Raw genomic sequence first — 19,410 nt, 5'->3', positions numbered from 1 at the left:
AATTAAGATAACCGCTCCTAAAAAAATGAATTATATACCTCCTCCTCAGTTGTCTGAAATGTGTCATGCAAGTAATTGCAATGAGAAAGCTTAGAATACCTGCTGCATACCATATCTCTTCTAACCAGTGCATATCAGACTCCTGCTAGTTTTATACGGGCCAACCGCTGTCTGTACAATTCTCAGAAAACACAGGAGCTCAGACTAGAGAAAGGAAATTTAACCTGTTATTATCTCTCTAAAATACTCAGGCTGTATATAACAATATATGTTTCAAATGCACATCTCATAATTATTTTAAATGCTCTTTCTTTCTCTAATAATGTTGTAATATTTTTTTATTTTATATAGTCCTAGCAGAATGAAACATATTTTCAATTAAACTAGAAAGGCTTGAAGCTAGATGACTGTCTGCGTTGTTTTGATTAAGCAATGCGTTATTGCAGAATGCTGCAATATGAAATTGTATTTTTGATGGCAGTTTCTAGTCACCGCATAACAAATTATCCAGATCTCTAATCATTCATGGATGAGCAGCTTAATGAGCTCAGATACTCACACTTAGTTCATTTCTGCAAGAGTGAGGGAGATTCGCAGAACCCAATAACCTTGTTAACCAACCCCTATTAACTACCAATCAATACGATCAATTTAACATTCCTCCTTTACCCTAGTTACAAGATATTACTGACTGGCCAAGTGAAACCGTTGATTTACAATAATCATTTGAGTGTCATCACCTCTCTGATTTGCTTCAAATATCATCTGGCCTACATACTGTCCGGTCCTTGAACTGTATAAGAATGTGCGTTTCTTTTATAGCCACGCCATGAGTACTTTAACGTACCCGTGTATTAAATGGCTCCACTCTTCATGCATGCAGAATATCAGAGGACTCATCTGGATTCAGCCTGGCAGCCCATGTCCTTGGCTTGAGAAAATCGTCTGATAGCAGAATATTTCAGAAATCTTGTGTCTCTCTGTGTATTGTGCCTTAACTATTTAATGAATTAAATGTTATTTTCTTTTTTCCCCCATACCACCTTTTAAATTCATAATGGAAGTCAAGGCACCCATCCCGCTGGTCATTTAACTATATAATAAATAATCTAAGTTAAATTTTATATATATATTTATATATATATATATATATATATATATATATATGTATATATTTTTTCAATCTTCACTATTTTAGCCTAAATTTGACAAATCTGTTTGCTTGTTTTTCATAAAAATTGCATATTTAAAATATAAACCAAATGGTGGTAGAATTCACAGGGATTGTCCAACCTATATATTAGGATGTTACTAAACCATGAATTGTGAAGAATTGTGAATTCCACATTTTAAACCAAAATGTTGGCTATTTTATTCAATCCTGCTATTTTGGCATAAATTTTGTATTTTGGTTGTATATTTATTGAATAAACCAATTATTGTGTGTGTGTGTGTGTGTGTGTGTAGGGGTGGGGGGATTTCAATTGCTTGTCACTCGCTACAAATATTAATAGCCATGTAGAGTATATAAGCACTTCAAAAGTCATAGGTTATCATACTAAATCTGAGCAAATGTTACTGATTTTTGAAGCAGGTTTCATTTACTTCTCTTTAGAAACATGTTGCAATTGATTAATGCTGTTTTACATTAAAGGGTTCCTCAATAAAAAATGTTTTCCTTTAGAATGCCCTATTGGGCATTAGTAAACTTACAAAATAAGCTTTAAACTTACCTAGACTCCAGTCTAGGTGAAGCTGTCCTCGCTGGTTTTGAAGCCCCATACGGTATCACTGATCCTAAAAAAAGGATTTGATTGGACCGTTCTCACCGGCTCAGAGTGCATGCGAGCGGTGTGAGCTGGGGAGGGAGGGTGTTATGGATGAACAAGAGAAGGAGAGGATGTAATAATGATTAACAAAAAAACACACATTAAAGGGACACTCTAGACCCCTAAATCACTTCAGCTTGCTAAAGTGCTCTATGTGTGGAGAGTGTGTCCTATTTTTGTTTTCATTTTACCAAAAATGCAGGTTTGATTAGAAATTGGCACTTTTATAAATTCACCTTATTACATCCCCTGGCCGTCAATCAGAGAACCAGCTGTGTTATTTCTTGCTTTGTTTTGTTCAGTGGAGCTAAATTCAAAAGGCAACCATTTGCCCAGAGCACCTTCCTTGCAAAAAACTTTTCATTGAGCTGCTTTGGGACGTCTGTGATTGGACAGCCAAAGAAAGCCTGAGTTTTGTTAAAAGAGGAGGGCTTGCAAATGCTTCAGACATGTTTTTAAATATACCCCTAGTGGAAATATTCATATTTAAATGCATGTTTTTATTGTACTAAATGGTGATAATGTTTTTTTCTTTTTTGGGGGGAGGGGGTCAGTGGAGTGTCCCTTTAAGCAATGCAGGAAGCAGGGAGGGCTAAAATAAGGAAGGCAGAGAGTACATCAAAGCTGCCTCTTAAAGTAGTGCTTCCAGTTCTGCCTGCAACGGTAGAATCTACTAATTTCAGTCGCCAGCACACTGGGCACTGATGTAATTTTTGCACAATTTTTTTATGCATAGAATTGACAGAGTTCCGGGTTACCTGAGTCACGTTTATCAGGTGTGTAACTAGCCCCTGGCACAAAAGTAAAGTTATCTTTTGATATTTCAAGCAGAAACGCTGCACATACCGATTCCTGCCACCCTGACCACTTCAAAAAATACAAGTGGTCATGGTGGCTGGAGCAATCCTTTAGTTTCTAATTAATTTCTGATATTGCTGCGATTTTATCTCACTAAGCACAGCATTCGGAAATAAACTCAAACATATCTAGAACATTCACTTTGGCTTAAGCTGTCATTACTGCTATCTGATTTTTAGTTTTAGCTGGCTTTTGTACCTGAATATGGAAATCTATTTAATTACCTTGGGACTTAATTACTAGACTATAGTACTAACTTGACAGTTCAGATTTGTCACTGTATGACAAGGGTTAGCGCTGTTCACTAAATTATACATTAAAAATAGAATTTTAAACATAAGGGCTAAATAGGAAAAATAAGAAAAATTTCAAATTATCAAATGTTTCCAATTATATTAGTCTAAAATATTAAGTTTTTTTTCCCCTTTAACTTGACAATTTTAGTCTAATTAATGCCAGCTTCCCAAAACTATCATTAGTGAATTTTATAGCACAACCTTTTACAGCGAAAAATCTGTGTGGAAAATGAAGGAAAATCTGAAATCTTATAAATAAGACATTCCAAATCCATTTTTCAGTATTTCTTTAAACTGCTACGATGTCAGTCTTGGGCACACTGATGTGTAAATTAAGTAAAATATTCTTGCTTGTTACAATATTTATCTGCTAAACCATATTTCTGTGCTCCTTATAGTGGCAGATTAATCGTTTAATTAGATTACAGTTTACACCTCTGACAGAATTAAAAATGAAGCCATGCAATGCAGGTGCAATAGAAATGTAATAAATAAATGTATTTGTCTGCACTCCTCCCCCAGTGACATCATGGAGGAGTCAGAGCCTCCTCTGTAATGGTCCAATCCAAGGATCAGCATCATGTGATCGTGTTTTACTTGGTCAGTGCAGGGGAAGCGCCTCTAGTGGCTGTTTTGCTTACAGCAACTAGAGATGGACTTAACCCTGCACTGTGAAGTGTCTCAAAAACTGCAATGTTTAACATTGCAGAGTTAAGAGGACAGGGACACTGCACCCAGCCCATTTCTTTTTCACAAAGTGGCCTGGGTGACTGTAGTATTCCTATCATTAACATAACTTAAGCATTTCTGCATCAGGAGTAGGGAAACCCCTGTTTTACTATGCTATCTTGACCTGATCACAGCCAAATTTATATGCATTTTATTTCTGCACATAGCATCATAATCTCCCAGCATCTACCAGCTAGATTACCAAAGGTTAGCTGTCCTTGAACATATGTTCCCAAACAGCAGCACAGTAATTTTATTTTTATTCTCTTCTTGCTTGGGATAGTTCCTCTTTTTTCTACTTTGCTTTTACTGGGACAAGATGTGCAATGGAGGTAATTCTGTGATCAGCCTCACCAAGCCCCCATGATGCCACATATACACCTACTCATATGCCTGGCATCCATTCCTCATGATTCCTTGCACATCGGTACACAAACTAAAACTACCTTGGAGAGCCAGGCTGTGTGTAGAAGCAACCACGCATGTAATGCAAATTGGGAAAAATGTTACGTTTTAGGCTACTACCCAGAAAGCGACAGCTGCTCTTTAAGCTAATAATGTCGTCATTTTAATTTGCATTATAAGCAAATCACTAAATGTGTGCATGCAAGTATAAATATTTTTTTCTATTTAAACAGGATGACGTAAAATACTGATGTGCAATACTTATGCAGAGATATGATAAACTGATAAATCTATGTACACATTGTGCTTTGTTTAATTCTCTCCATGCTTTGAGAAATGTGCTATCCCTATTGTGTCTGCCTGTGGCATGATGTCTTTTTAATCCCGTGGTACATTTGTAGGCATGTTTAAAATAAAGTTTTGCTTGCATGCATTTTTGTCTGTGTTCAATGTATTATTTATTTGTGTGTGTTCGTGTTGTCGTCTATTTCATTTTTTTTCTATATGCTATATTTCTCACTCAAGAAGTGTATTTTAACACATTATTTTTACAAGGGTATTGTGTTCTATGTCAATATGTAACATTCGCTTCAAAAGAGTGTTGAAGAATAAGTCATAGAACTTAATATAACTACAAACATTTGTATATACTGTGAAACTATCTATGATGGGGGAATACAATTTCCTGAAAACGGTTGTTGGCTTCCAGCAAAAAATGTGACATGGCCTTTATTTCATATCTAGGTTGTATAAATGGATTCATTGTAAGTGTATCTCTTTCCAAGATGTATATATGGATGGATATATAGATTGAGGGTAATTTGGGAGCAAAGTTCTAAAAGTGAAACATTTAAGTGGCTCCAATTTTGATTGCCCCACTTTTAAAATTCTGCACAAAAATAGCTTTTTAGCTGTAACCCTAAAAGTGATTTGTCAGAACCGAAAAAGGTGTTGCAGAGTTCCACTGTGTTGCTTTCTATGGTTGTCTACTTGCTTGACTCAGTCTAGTGCAGTGGTTCTCAACCCCTAGGTTAAGATCCCAACCAGGTCCCAATGCTATTTTTACATGCTTATTTACTAAAGTGAAATTCAAAGTGAATTCCAAATGTAAGACAGAATTGCTGAACTGAAAGCATAGCTGAGTTAGAGAATCTTTCCAGTTCATGAGTTTTGACTTTGAATTCTCCTCGATTTTCACTTGAGTGAATAACCCTGTTAAATTGGTCCCAATGGTGGAACATGCACATTATGTTCTAGAGGTCCATAAACGTTTACTCTAGTAACTCTGCCTTCACCAGTACAAAGTGTACCCCTATGAATCCTAATGAAGGAGTTTTGCAGAATTTATTTTAAAGGGACACTATAAGCAACAAAGCAACTGCAGCTTAAGAAAGTGGTTTTGGTTTATAGGCCATGCCCCTGCAGTCTAACTGCCCAATTATTGAAAGTTTACAACTTAAATCACTTTGTTTATACAGCCTTAATCACAACTCCTCTACGTGTGATACATGCAGTCACTCTGCACATTTCCTGGAAAGATAGATATAAAACTCCTTTATTGCACAATTTGCTTAATTTAAAATGTCTTCTTCTACCCTGCTCTGTTAACCCCTTAAGGACACATGACGTGTGTGACATGTCATGATTCCCTTTTATTACAGAAGTTTGGTCCTTAAGGGGTTAATAGCCTGCTAGTGCCTGCAGGAGCCTCCTGTGTGTGATTAAACGTCAATTAGCAGAGCAGGAGATAAAAAACGTCTAACGTAAATACACTGTACTCTGTCACCTGTGATTGAAAATAAAACCTTTATTTTTTTCATGTAGGCTGTGTGAGTCACAGCCAGGGGAAGTATGGCTAGGGCTGTAAAAACAGAAAACAACAGAGAAAGTTGATCAGTTAGACTGCGGGGGCATGATCTATCCACCAAAACTGCTTCACGTAGCTCAAGTTGTATCCCTTTAATTGTATATTAAATTACAGTTGAAGAATGGGTCACTGAAATAATTTTACAATTGAAGAACCGATTGCCAAGCTAAAGTCTTAAACATGTTGAGTTCTGTCATAAAAGGTTGAGAGTACTTGTTGGAAACATGTTTTGTTTATATATTTTTTTGTCAAATGACATTATGGCATAGTTTACCCTCTGCATAGCTTCTGAACAGCCTTCTACTATTGATTTCCTGTCACTGTTGGGTTCTGATAAACAATTAAGTCACTACATGCACCTTTTATCTACATACATATATCAAATGTGTTCTTCATGCATCGTCACCCTTGTAGAGCTTTTAGTGATGTTCTACATCTCATTGATAATTCTCTCCTATTGTGACATTACTAATATGTAAAAGTAGTCTATTAACAGACACAGATTACAGAACAGTTTGGCTTACAATCTTATAATGTCTTGGCTACAGGGAGTGAGCAAATAGTTATTTATTAAAGTAAACCGATAATCGGGGCAGAACATTTCCACTCTCCCTTCGCCATTGATGAGCTAAAGTTCAGTGCCGGCGAGTGTTTTTTTTTTTTACCTTTCTTACCTCCATACTACTCTCCATCCCTTCCTTGTTCCTCCTCTTCCTTCTTTTGCTCCCTCACTCCTTTTTTCCCTCCCTCCTTTCTTCCACCTCCCCTCCACCCCCCTCCATGCTTTCTTCCTTCCCTTCCTTATAAAGTAACAGAGTTAAAATCGTGATTCAGGGGTGCAGGATTCAAGACATAACATGTACAGAAAAGAAAATATTATGCACATCTCCTGCACCAATCAAGGAGTCAGACTGATGGCAGAGGGGGGGTTGACAAGCAGGTGTAAATTTACATCTGTAATATCTTGCAATGCAAAAAGCTTGATGCACTGCTAGTTACATGTTCAAAAGTGTATATGTAACAGAAAAAACAACAATTTTGAAGAGTAGAAATTGTATGCTAACAAAGAGTAGTGGGGAAAGCAGAATGATATGAAGGTATTATAAAGGGAATATTTATAGAATTTGGTTGGATGTAGTGCACTCATAAAAGATGGAAAGGGGAACCGATAAAGAGGGATGTTGCTGTAAGATGAAATAGAAGGAGCTAATAGGCATCAGATAGGTGAAAGAATATGGAGAGAAGAGAGCGTCTGAATGTGTCGGGGACAAGAAGCAGATATGGCCGGGAGAGCTAAGAGATGGTGGGGGAAGGAAACAGGCACTCTAAGATGATTAGGCATTTGAACTCAAAATCACTTGCCATCACTGGATTGGAAACGTGATCATTGTGTGTTAAATCACATGCTCTTGCTTTAGTGTGTCGTGGTATCCAAGTGATTCAAACCTTTTGTTATTTGCATGCGTTAATATCACTTTGGTTCACTGGATGTGGGTAAAGGCGTCTCCTGAAGTAGCTTTTAACCACAAGTGAATGCTGTTTGGTGTGCTGCAATGGATGAGGTACATTAGTAAGTTAAATGTTCAAGTAAATTAAGGTATACATTTGATAAAATCCAGCGACACATCCGTATAGAGAAATCTACAGTTGCAAGAAAAAGTATGTGAACCCTTTGGAATGATATGGATTTCTGCACAAATTGGTCATAAAATGTGATCTGATCATCATCTAAGTCACAACAATAGACAATCACAGTCTGCTTAAACTAATAACACACAAAGAATGAAATGTTGCCATGTTTTTATTGAACACACCATGTAAACATTCACATTTTATGACCAATTTGTGCAGAAATCCATATCATTCCAAAGGGTTTACATACTTTTTGTTGCAACTGTATTATTTTGGAAACATATGGTTTAGTTATATTTTGCTATTACTTCCTTAACACTTAGCTTGTTCCAAATTACTAAGTAAAACAAAATGTATGTTTGTATATATCAAATTTTGAATCCTATGCTACTAGCCTTAAAATTTACTTGCCCCTGCAATCCTGGAGAGTCCATGGCACACTCATTATGGGTGGATTTGTACATGACAAGTACAAATAAAAATAAAAAAAAACTCTACCATATATCAGTCATTTCTTCACATTGATGTGTATGCTGCTATTTGACTAACAGAATCTTCTTACAAACAGCTCTCCTCGTCTCCATCATAGTAACTATCTCACATGCCCTGTAGTTGCTCTAGTAGCAATGATGTTACTAGAGAAATGTCACTTTTTGGAAAAGAAGCCTACGTTATATTACCACATCCAACAGAAATCCATCTCTTCAGTTAGATTCTTAACTGTGTCCCCATATCATCTCTGGTAATATACCTTGGTCTATTTTGGGGACCACGGGGAGTGTCACAGGGAGTATTGGGGAAGCTGCCATCAAAACTAATCTGCCAGAAAACAATATCAGTTGAGAAAAAAAAGCCACCCATAGTCTTATATTAACAAAAATTAAAGAATTTAATCCAAATTCATGCTTTAGTAAAACCTGTTTATTGAAAATATTATTCTGCGTGTGCAAAGTAATACATACTTTTTTTTCTGGGTTGCAACTTTATTTTCTAATATATTATGTTACCATGGTGATTAACCAGCATGATGTAAAATTGCTAGGACATCAATCTCCCCTTCAGCCATCAGCACTAGGCTGTATATTATGGATTCTTTTTTTTTTTTTTTTCCTGCCTCTCCGTATCTCTGGGCGTTTTGTCAGGTTCATTCTTGTGAGCTTAATGCAATGTCTCCTAGCACTAAAATAAAAGAATTTTAAATGATTTGTCACTTTTTAATATATCACTTGAGCTGCGCAATGACAATCCGCCCATTACCTTCAGAACTGTCTGAAATAGTAATAAATAGGAGAGCTGTCTCCATCAGTTAATGCGCTCAGACTATTTAAGAAAACTTACAATTTTTAATCAGGATAATTCATATGACATTGCCAAGGTTTCTGTGGCATTTTACATTAGCCTAGGGTACAATAACAAGTTAAATATCATAGTATTTTTTATAGGCGGAAAGCCATGTGTAGGTTAAAATATATTTTATAGAAATATAATGGTAGTGTAGAAAAAAAACTATGCTATAATATATATATATATATATATAGAGAGAGAGAGAGAGAGAGTTTTTCTCTCTTCCTTAGGTCAGAAGCAATAATGATCAATCTAAAAGAGTGTAACACTTAAAACAACTGATGTTAGAGAAGGGGAGGGGGAGGTGAGGTGAGTGGGGTGTCATAAATAGCAGAAGATGTGCCTGAAAGTGAAAGGTGCAGGTTGGCATTAAGATGTGTGTTTATATAAAGTTTTTGTAGTGTGTGAGAAAGCGAGAATCTACATTAAGTCCTTCATTTCTGGTGTTGAAATGTGTGATCGTATTTATCTCAAATGTCTTTCGTTCATGAGAGTCTTTGAAATTCCCGTTAAGAACGTTAATCCTGAGGTTTTGGATGGAGTGACCAGTCTGGGTGAAGTGATGACCAACAGGGGTACAATATCCATTTTCCTTGTGGTTCTTGATTGAGTGTCTGTGTAGATTCATTCTGAGATGCAGCTTCAGGCCAGTTTCTCCAATGTAGCAACCTTTATCACACACTGAACACTGTATCATGTACACCACATTCGCAGATGTGCACAAATATGATCCCTTAATGTTGTACGATTTGTTATTGTGTCTGGCTGTGTTATTGCCACATATATAGTGACACAGTTTGCAGAGTGATTTGTTGCATTGTACAGTGCCATTCTGTATGAGCTCCTGTTCTGTGGTCAATTTGCTGCGGAACAATCTCTGTCTCAGGTTAGGCGGTTGTTTGAATGCTAGTATGGGGGGTTCGAGAAATATTTCTTTAAGTGTGGGGTCCTCTGAAATTAATGGTAGTAGCTCTTTAATAATTTTACATACTCCTAGAGTTACTCCTATGTAACTACTAGAGAGATTCTTGTTCTGATTTCCTTTTCTTTGTATTGCCTTACCCGTGGTGTTTTAAGGACACATTTTATTTTTTTAGATATTGTTTTAAGTATCAAACTCTATCAGATTGATCAGTATTGCTTCAGACCTGAGGAAGAGAGGAAAACTCCCAAAAGCTTGTCTTTGAAATATTATGTTAGTCCAATAAAAAAGGTATCATTGCATACTGCAATACTCTGGCATTTTGGCATCTTGTCTACTGGACTAATACGGCTAATCCAATCCACACGATATATAAAATAGATATATATATTGTTTCAATCAGACCCATTGCCACAGTTGTATAAAATCAAGCACATAACCATGCAGTTTGCATTTATTAACATTTGTGAAAAAAATGGGTCATTCTGAAGAGTTCAGTGAGTTCAAGCATGGTACTGTGATAGGATACCACCTTTGCAATAAGTTAGTTCATAAAATTTCATCCCTACACGGTCAACTGAGCGGTGTCACAGAGTGCAGAGGCGCATGGTCAATAAAAGTTGCCAACACTGTGCTGATTCCATAGATGAAGACTTCCAAACGTATACGTGAATTAATATTTGCACAAAAACTGAGCGATGGGAGCTTTATGGAATGGTTTTCCATGGCCGAACAGCTGTATGGAAGACTCATATCACCAAGTACAATGCCAAGCGTGGGATCGAGTGGTGTAAAGCACACCACCACTGGACAAATTCACCCTTCTCTGTTTGACAGTCTGATGGGCAAGTCTGGGTTTGGTGAATGCTAGGAGAACGTTACCTGTATGGCTACATTGTGCAAATTGTAAAGTTTGGTTGAGGAGGTATAATGGTATGTGGTTGGTTTTCTGGGGTTGGGCTAGGCCCCTTACTTCCAGTGAATGGATATCTTAATGCTTTAGTATACCAAGACAGTTTGGACAATGCTATACTACCAACTCTGTGGGAACAGTTTGGGGAAGGGCCTTTTCTATTCCAGCATGACTGTTCCCTAGTGCACAATCCAAGGACCATAAAGAGATGGTTGGGTGAGTTTGGTGTAAAAAGATCTTGACTGGCCCACACAGAACCCTGACCCCTTTGGGGTGAACTGGAATGGAGACTGCAAGCCACACCTTCTTGTCCAATATCAGTACCTCACAAGAATGAATTGGCAAAATTCCCACAGAAACAACCCAAAACCTTGTGGAAAGTCTTCCCAGAAGAGTGGAAGCTGTTATAGCGGCAAAGTGTGGACCAACTACATATTAATGTATTTAGATTGCAATGTCATAAAACTCCCAGTTTGGGTATTGGACAGGTGTCCCAATACTTTTGTCCATTTAGTGTGTGTGTGCGTGTTTATATATATATATATATATATATATATATATATATATATATATATATATATATATATAATGTACAAACACATAATATACTTGCCCTATGTTTATAAATAAATAAATAAAGACTGTTCTATTGACTTTGATACTTTTTTCTCTGTTTGTGAGGGAAAATTACTTTCCCCTGGGCATGAATTTATAAGTATGTATGTATAAGTTCTGCTCTTTTTTCATCTCTTAAAGCATATTTGCCATGTTTGTAGCTGTAATGTGTCTCATTATCAAGTCATTGTTTGTGAATGGCAGAAATATTTTACTTATAGTTACATAGTATGAACAGAGACAAGTGTCCATCAAATTTAGCCTTCCTCACATTTGTTATTTTGCTGTTGATCCAAAAGAAGGCAAACAAACCCAGTTTTAAACACTTCCAATTTTGCAACACGCAAGGAAAAATACCTACTTGACCCCAGAATGACTCAGATTTATCCTTGGATCAAGATCAAGACCCTACTATTGAAAAATTAAATCCTTGAATATTATGTTTTTGCACGTATGCATCTAGTTGCTGTTTAAACAGCTGTAAGTTCTCTGATAAAACCACTTCTTCAGGCAGATAATTCCACATCCTTATTGTTCTTACTGTAAATAAAAAAAACCTTTCCTTTACCTTAGACTAAATCTCCTTTCTTCCATTCTAAATGCGTGACCTCATTCCTATGTATAGTCCTGTTTGCGAATAGATTATCAGAGTATTGGCCCCATATATATTTGTATAATGTTATCATATGCCCTTTGAGGCGCTGTTTTTCTGAATCAAAGAGGTTTTACATTTGTTAACCTTTTTTCGTAGCTAAAATGTTTAATTCATTTTATTAATTTTGTAGCCCGCCTCTGCACCTTCCTTCTTTAGAACAGGTGCCTAAAATTGTACAGCATATTCAAGTGATTTATAAATAGGCAAAATGATATTCTCATCAATTGACTTCTCTTCCTTGCTGCAATAAGTTTATGATTACCATAGAACCAACAAATGCCACACCATAACAGTGAATCAAATTTGATTGGACAGACAAATTAAACAGGCCCTCTGATTTAGTGTAGTAGTTATGGTGCTAAGGACTTGCCCCTGAAAATGTACCTTCTAAGCTCATATCCTTGATTCATATCTTCATCTCCTGTGTCTCGGCTCCACCTCCTCTCACTGATAATTGTATGAGAAATCTTAACATTTGCACAGAGGGAGTGCAAACTGCTTGCTCACTCTATTCAAGTGTAGTCTCATTAACTTGCAGGAGGTGTGCTGTGAGCACACACACAAAATCATTCCATATACCTGCTATGTTTGGATATCTCAATGGAAAAGACAGACAGGTAAAGTTTCAGAGACAGCTTACTAGCAACATCAGAACTATAACTATAATAAGCTATAATGCTTAGAGTGTCCCTTTAACCTTTGTTCTTGATCTGAAGGGAGCGATGGGTTTTGTAGAGAAAGGTAACAAAAAATAAATTATATGAAGTACTGGACATTGAGGTGAACGGGAGATGCTGTAATCCACCATGGAACTACTTATGAAATACACAGGTTGAAGCTTTGTCCTATAGCTGTCTCTAAAGACAAATGCTGGCAATTGACAAAAGTTGATGGGTGAAGCTCCACCTTATGTCAACTTTGACTTTGCCCATAAGACAAAATAGTCTATACTTTTTCCTATGACTTCATTTGATTGCGTTTACATTTCAATTAAATTCCAGCAAAGTCAATATGTTTATTTCATAACAATTATATCTTTATGAAATACTCCAAAGTAACTAAACTGCTTTATAAGAAATCAATTTCAGTCTGGAGTGTCTCTTTAAGAAACGAAATGTCGATATATAAATTATGTGTGACCATTGAATTCAATGGAAAGCCTCGTTGACTTCACCCAGACTTGTTAATTCCATCAAATTTAGTAGCAATTCAGCATTTATAGTAAAATCAATTGTGTGTGCAGACAAATATATATATATTTTTTAAAATTACATAGTGTTGAAGCCATATACTTTTATTTGGTTAAAGTGAATTTATTAAAGTTAGTGATTATTGATATTAACACTTAAGAACATCACATTCTCCTCAATCGCTTTGATATTTGCTGAACTGCCTGTCCATATGTATTCCTAACGTTAAAATGTTATACTAGTTATTTTTACGATTGCCCCCAAAAATCATTTATTATAATTATATAGTGCTAACATACTCTGCAGCACTTTTACAGTTATAAAAAGGGGATATTTAGAGGTGAAGAAGGCCCTTCTCAAACAAGTTTACAGTCTATGAGGATTGGAGATAGGTATTTATGTATTGTCTTGCCCAAATAGACTTACTAGTGAGGTGGTATGGCTGGTCTGATTTGAAACTTGGGTTTCCCAGATCTAAGGCAGTGAAGTTACCACTGCTTTAACCAACCGGCGCTCTGTTCTCACCATGGCCGCCACTCCAAATCCTCTGCAGGAGATCATCATCATTGATGATCACAGCCAATTGAATGCTTCCCCGTAGGGAAGCATTGTGGGGGCTACTGCGCATGCAATAGTCACGCTGTGCCAGTCATCATATTATTGCTTCAGAAAAGGGACAGTCTCTTAGTCCCAGAATCAGTGCATTAAGCTGAATTAAGTAGAAATTGTGCTACAATGACTGAATATCGTATGGATCTGAATATTTGAGGGGAAGGGAGGGCAATATTTTAGACAAGTTTAATGGTTTAGTGTAGACAACCTGTAGTATTTCACAATTTTTATTCTAAGCTTTTCTTGTTTGTAAACATTATAGTTCAGTAACCGTACCTGCTGTCATCCAATATTAGAATTTGCATGCACACACTTGATTAATTTGCCATTTAAATAACAGAAGAACATACTTGACTTCACACAAAACTACTGGCTCCTAAAAATTATTCCTTCAAGAAAGAAATTCAGATAAGAATGGAAAGAGTGGGGGAAAAAATCCTCCCAAAAAAACACTTCCCCACTTTCATACATTTAAAAAGATGTGGTCAAAAGTACATAATTTATGCTTTTCCACTATTATTTTTGCAAAACCTAAGGTTTAAGTAAAATCCTATGAGAGGACTTACTGAAGCTTATGAGACCTACCATTCTTTTCACTGTGAAATGCACTGTAGATGAGGGCCGAATAAAAGGCTTTTTGTTACCGTAGTTAGCCAGATCAACATTTTTCAGAGGATCAAAGGCTTTTACTCTGCATGGGGTTCAGCAATGGCTTTTGTGCTGTAATACTGCTTCTATATTTAGTTTTGTATTGTGAGTCCTTGCCTCGTGACATTTTGGCAGAAAATTCCCAGGCTCTGAACAGATCACAATAGTTTCATGCATGTTTAAGCTAATCAAATTAATTTAAATAAATCACTTAGTATTGTAAGCATGTTTACAAATGTTAGCAGTGACACAACCTGCACCTCTTTCATCTAAAAGCAAATAGTGCTATTCTACACTAGTGGCTCTGTATAAATTAATATAATCCAGTTACAAAAGCACAGTTTTCCTGCAGGTGCTTCAATTTAAACAAGAGATGCACTTGCAGTTGTTATGAAAATTCTCAGCCTGTTCTTCATCACAGCAACCTTGGAAAAGTCTGTAAAAGTATTTTTATTATTATTATTATCATTTAAAGAATATTTTCCCTGCATCATGATCAGTGACAAGCTCCCCCCCCTCTCCCCCCCCCCCCCCCCAATTATACTGCAGAAATGTATAGCCAATATTTAGGATACCACCATATTCTTATTATTGACTTATGAAGGGAAGGAGAAAATGTAATAGAAACAGTGTGTCAAGTCCTACCATCCAAACTGCAAATCTTGTAGTAAATTGTTACCTGAAGTTTAAAAGAAAGAATTGTACTCACAGTGTATAAGACATGTTCTGAGCCATACAGAGATTTTTTTTTTAGGTAAAACATTTGCTCTTTATTGATGATTATTGGTAAAAGCTGTTACAGTTATAACTCATGGCTAACCATACTGAAAAACACACTATTTTAAGAAATGTTTACAAGCCCAGTGCTTATCATTGCAGCAGAACAGAGCAGGGCTATGTGACTGAGTTTCCGGGGGTCTAGTCAGTTGATAACATTGTTGATACCTTCTGTTGGTGTGCTGGGTGCATGGTCACATCAGCTCAGGGGCACTTGAAGCCCTGTGGTGATGCCTGGGTTGTTCCTCCTGTGTCACAACTGTACTCTACCGTGATGAATCTTAGACAGGGCTCAGCTATTCTAGTGCCCTAGTGCCTTAAAACCAGTTAGCAACACATCTTTCAGTCCATTCTGCATTGGGTTTGCCAAAGTCTGCCTTTCTTGTGATTGTACCCAATTATTGCTCAGCAGACCTGTAGATTGTTATAGTCACTACAATATCTTAGACTCTTTACGTGTCTCAAACCTAGAATTGTTATTAGAATATATTTATATGGGCAAATTTTGGTAACCCTAAGAGATGCAGGTGCCAATATTCAGAAATACGTGTGTGTGTGGGGGGAGGAGAGGGGTGGTTACATTCAAATTTTGCAAATGCTCAAAAACTACTAAGCTTTTTCCAGTAGAAAGATTTATTACTTTACAATGCTTGTAAGAAGCAGATGCAAATAATACATCTTTTACGACCTGATGCCATATGCAGTATCCAGGTCAGAGACACTCCCTTGAAGTGTTGGAGAAGAATTTCCAACTTGCAAGAAAGTTCATAGGGAAACAGTATAGAGTGTTCAGTCATTACAGACAAAGTTAGGAAGATAGGACGCTCATTGCAACCACCATTTTGCTCGGATAAAAGAACTCGGAATTTCCTGCAGTATATAATGCACCCACATACTGGGGTAGTCTACTCTCAAAAGAGAATTAAGATCTATCTGCCTGACACAGCCGTTATCTAAGGTTCACTTGTCATAACTAACATGACTTGATGTCAACCTTCATGGAACATGGTGGACAGAAATGATACTAAGCATGCCTAAGTGAAAATTCAGCAATATCCAGCTGGATTAAAAGGGGCAGACTGAACAGGAATGAAACTGTTAATGGGCAAGGGTACATTCTGTAATATCTAGTTTGGTGGAGAGGAGCAGTCTCTGGGTGCTAATGAGAGACCCAAATTATTGTCAAACATCTCCAAAACAGTTTGGAAAGCAAAAGCAGGGGGCAGTGCCCATAGAATACTGGAAGCATAACCACTACGGTACAGAGCTGTTTAGATGTTATTTAGCCTGTGATAATTCCCCTGTTGTTTGAAACAATATCTCATATATTTAGATTACAGTTATTTGTTTAGTTGGCTTTCACTTTGTTTTCAAAATTCTGTCAAAACCAAAAGAATAATGGATAAAGACTTGACTGGAAAACGGTTTCCTCGCCTTGAGGTCAGAACCTGGCCTAGTGCTGTGGCTATTTGTATTTTTGGAACAACGTACATGTCCCCTTTATTTAGTATAGCATCTTGTGTCCTGCTTAGCAGTATCTTATTAAATCCAAATTGTTTGTTGTAGTTAAAAGCTGATGCAATTAAATAAGTTAAGAATTATCAAACTCGACATGGTTTTATTAATTTTAATTTATGCCGTTATTTCTTTTTTCATGTTTATTTAGCTTTTCCATTAGGGAATATATCCACAGAATGGCTGTTTTTCACCTAGTTTAATAAAAGTCTAGTGCTTAGCTAGCAGTAAATGCTGCTTTTTATATCTTTCCTCTTTTAAGTTAAAACCAGTGAATGCTAATTGTGTTCTACATTTAGATTCTGCATCTAATTACAGTGCGGCACAATTCATGTGACTGATTAGAACGGTTTGACTGGTTCTATTTAAATATCTTCTGAGTATTTATTTATATTCCTATGATTATAGGGACACGATAGGCGCACAGACCACTTCATGAGGTGGTCTGGGTGCACTGTCCCCTTAGCCCTGCAGCTGCAAACATTGCAGTTTCAGAGAAGCCACTAGAGGCGTTTCCTGACCTTTCACACAATTTGACCCCATGAAACGATGTCGAGCGCTCAGTGCCTTTAATTTCCCATTTGAAAAGATTGAGTCAATGCTATCCTATAGGGAAGGTCCCATGCCTTGCGATTTTATTGTATTGCCGTTTGTAAAGATACCGTGATGATCTCACTATTATGTGTTCTCCTTGAACTTGAAAATAACTACACTAGTAAAATGTAATTTATCACAGTGATAGAAAATTGAAAACCGTTTCCTTGATTATCCCATCAAACTACGCATAGGAAATAGAAATTCCCTATGCACGTATTTCAATGCCTTGTTATTAAAAGAGTTAAAGAATTACTCAAACCAAAGGACAGTGTTTTAGTGTATTAATAAAATACTGTCTTTGGTCCCCATTTAAAATAAATAAAGCTTAAAATATCTGCATTCAAGCGATGAGGCCAGGTTCTCCAGGCAGCTTGATCCATTTTTACTGATATCACACCCCTCACTGGAGGGGAAAGCATGTTGTCAGGGAGGACAAGCTCAAGGGAGGACAAGCTCAGCATGGTGGTGTGGGCCGTGCCGCCTTTGGAGCCTGTTGCCAGCTCGCTGTGTCTGCTGGCGATAGATGTTCAATATGCAGCCAAGAACTCTTGTTGTCACATTTTAAATATATCTCTTGTCCTTCCTGGTCAAACAATAAATATTTATAGTATTGCTTTATGAAAATTCAAATGACATTCTGTAACCATACTGGATTAACATACTAGTTATGCATTGAGATATTTCTGTTTTGAATTCAATCCATAGTCTCTCTATTACACAGCTCTTAGGCTTGCATTATTTTCCTTTTCTCTATTACCCTTTTTTCCTTAACACCTACCACTGCAATTTCTTTGGGAAGTGATTTACTGAACATAATTCCCTGTATTTCCAGCCACTGGACTCACCAGGAGCACAGTTTGGTACCAACAGATGTAAGGGTGTATTCGTGTCATTGATCATGGGAGTGAGTTGCATAATGTGAAATCCATTAATTTATATTAAGGTTCTAAGATTAAAGGAACACTACAAACACTGTAACCACTGAAGCACACCGTAGTTGTTATGGTGCTAGGAGACCCCAGTATGTCCGCAAAGTAAGTAGTCAAATAATTTACTAACCATTTGACTTCTTGCCTGTGGTCCGCCTTGTGCAGTTCCCAGCCTTCTCTTTGCCGGAAGTGAGAGCTGGGCCAACTCACTGGCTGAGAGCGTCATCTGATCGCTCTAGCCATGTCCTAAGCACTGCGTGTCCAGGTTTAGGTGGGAGCTTCTGGCTGAGGGGAGGCTGCCGTGGAGGCAGGTATCCACGGTACAATGTTAAACCATTCTAAAACAGTTTGACTACATACAGTGGGGTGGCGTCAGCGCACGCTTCGCACCATAGCCACCATAATGTGCTGCTGTGTTTATGGTGATTGGAGTGCTCAGTTACTTTTTTGAATCCAGCATTTCTATGCATCAGGTTGTTAGTAAACTTTCTAAGGGCTGTTGTTTTTTATTTATTTTTTATTTTGCGAACATAATTTCTGCTTTAATACGTTCTGTTTTTTTTTTTTTTTCCTTTCCATTGCTGTATGCTTGTCCTTGTTGTAGGATGCTAAAGTAAGTCATTTTTTTTCTCTCTATGATAATGTAGATTATGTACAATTGTATTTTTCTATTATCACAGTGTTGACTTCTGTTAAGTGCTGTTCACTATCTAAAATAGAAAACATACTAAAAAGTAGTATAAGCAAAAAATGTTATAGTAGTGTTTCTTAGTTGTTTTTTTTAGTATTTATAGGAACCTATATTAGATGTCATGTTAACTTGATGACATATTCTACAATTGTAAATTGGCAAAGTGACCCGTTCTTCAATTTTAATATAATATATAAAGGGTAACAGACACTTCCTAGAATGTTTAATAGTGTGTATTATTATCTTGAATATTTAACAAATCTACACCACTGTATTAAAGGGATACTATAGGCATCAAAACAACTTTAGCTTAATAAAGCAGTTTGTGTGTATAGACCATGCCCCTGCAGTTTCACTGACGTTTCAACCACGAAACTGCGTGGGAA

General features: G+C 36.8%; 1 protein-coding gene across 4 annotated transcripts in view; it reads left to right on the top strand.

Moving 5' to 3' along the window:
- AP1S2 (adaptor related protein complex 1 subunit sigma 2) overlaps window positions 1–19,410 on the top strand; it is a 70,345-nt gene that overhangs the window by 41,578 nt on the left and 9,357 nt on the right. The window contains exon 5 of one of the 4 annotated variants that reach the window (XM_063449240.1): window positions 823–1,103. The exons of the other annotated variants lie outside the window; for them this stretch is intronic. Within the exon in view, the coding sequence (XP_063305310.1) occupies window positions 823–858 (36 nt within the window). The 3' untranslated portion in view covers window positions 859–1,103. Of the gene's footprint in view, window positions 1–822; window positions 1,104–19,410 lie in introns of those variants that run through there. 4 annotated transcript variants of the gene reach the window in all.

Source organism: Pelobates fuscus, chromosome 1 (genome assembly GCF_036172605.1).
Source record: "Pelobates fuscus isolate aPelFus1 chromosome 1, aPelFus1.pri, whole genome shotgun sequence".
Taxonomy (NCBI): Eukaryota; Metazoa; Chordata; class Amphibia; order Anura; family Pelobatidae; genus Pelobates; species Pelobates fuscus.
This window is presented reverse-complemented; position numbering and strand designations above follow the sequence as displayed.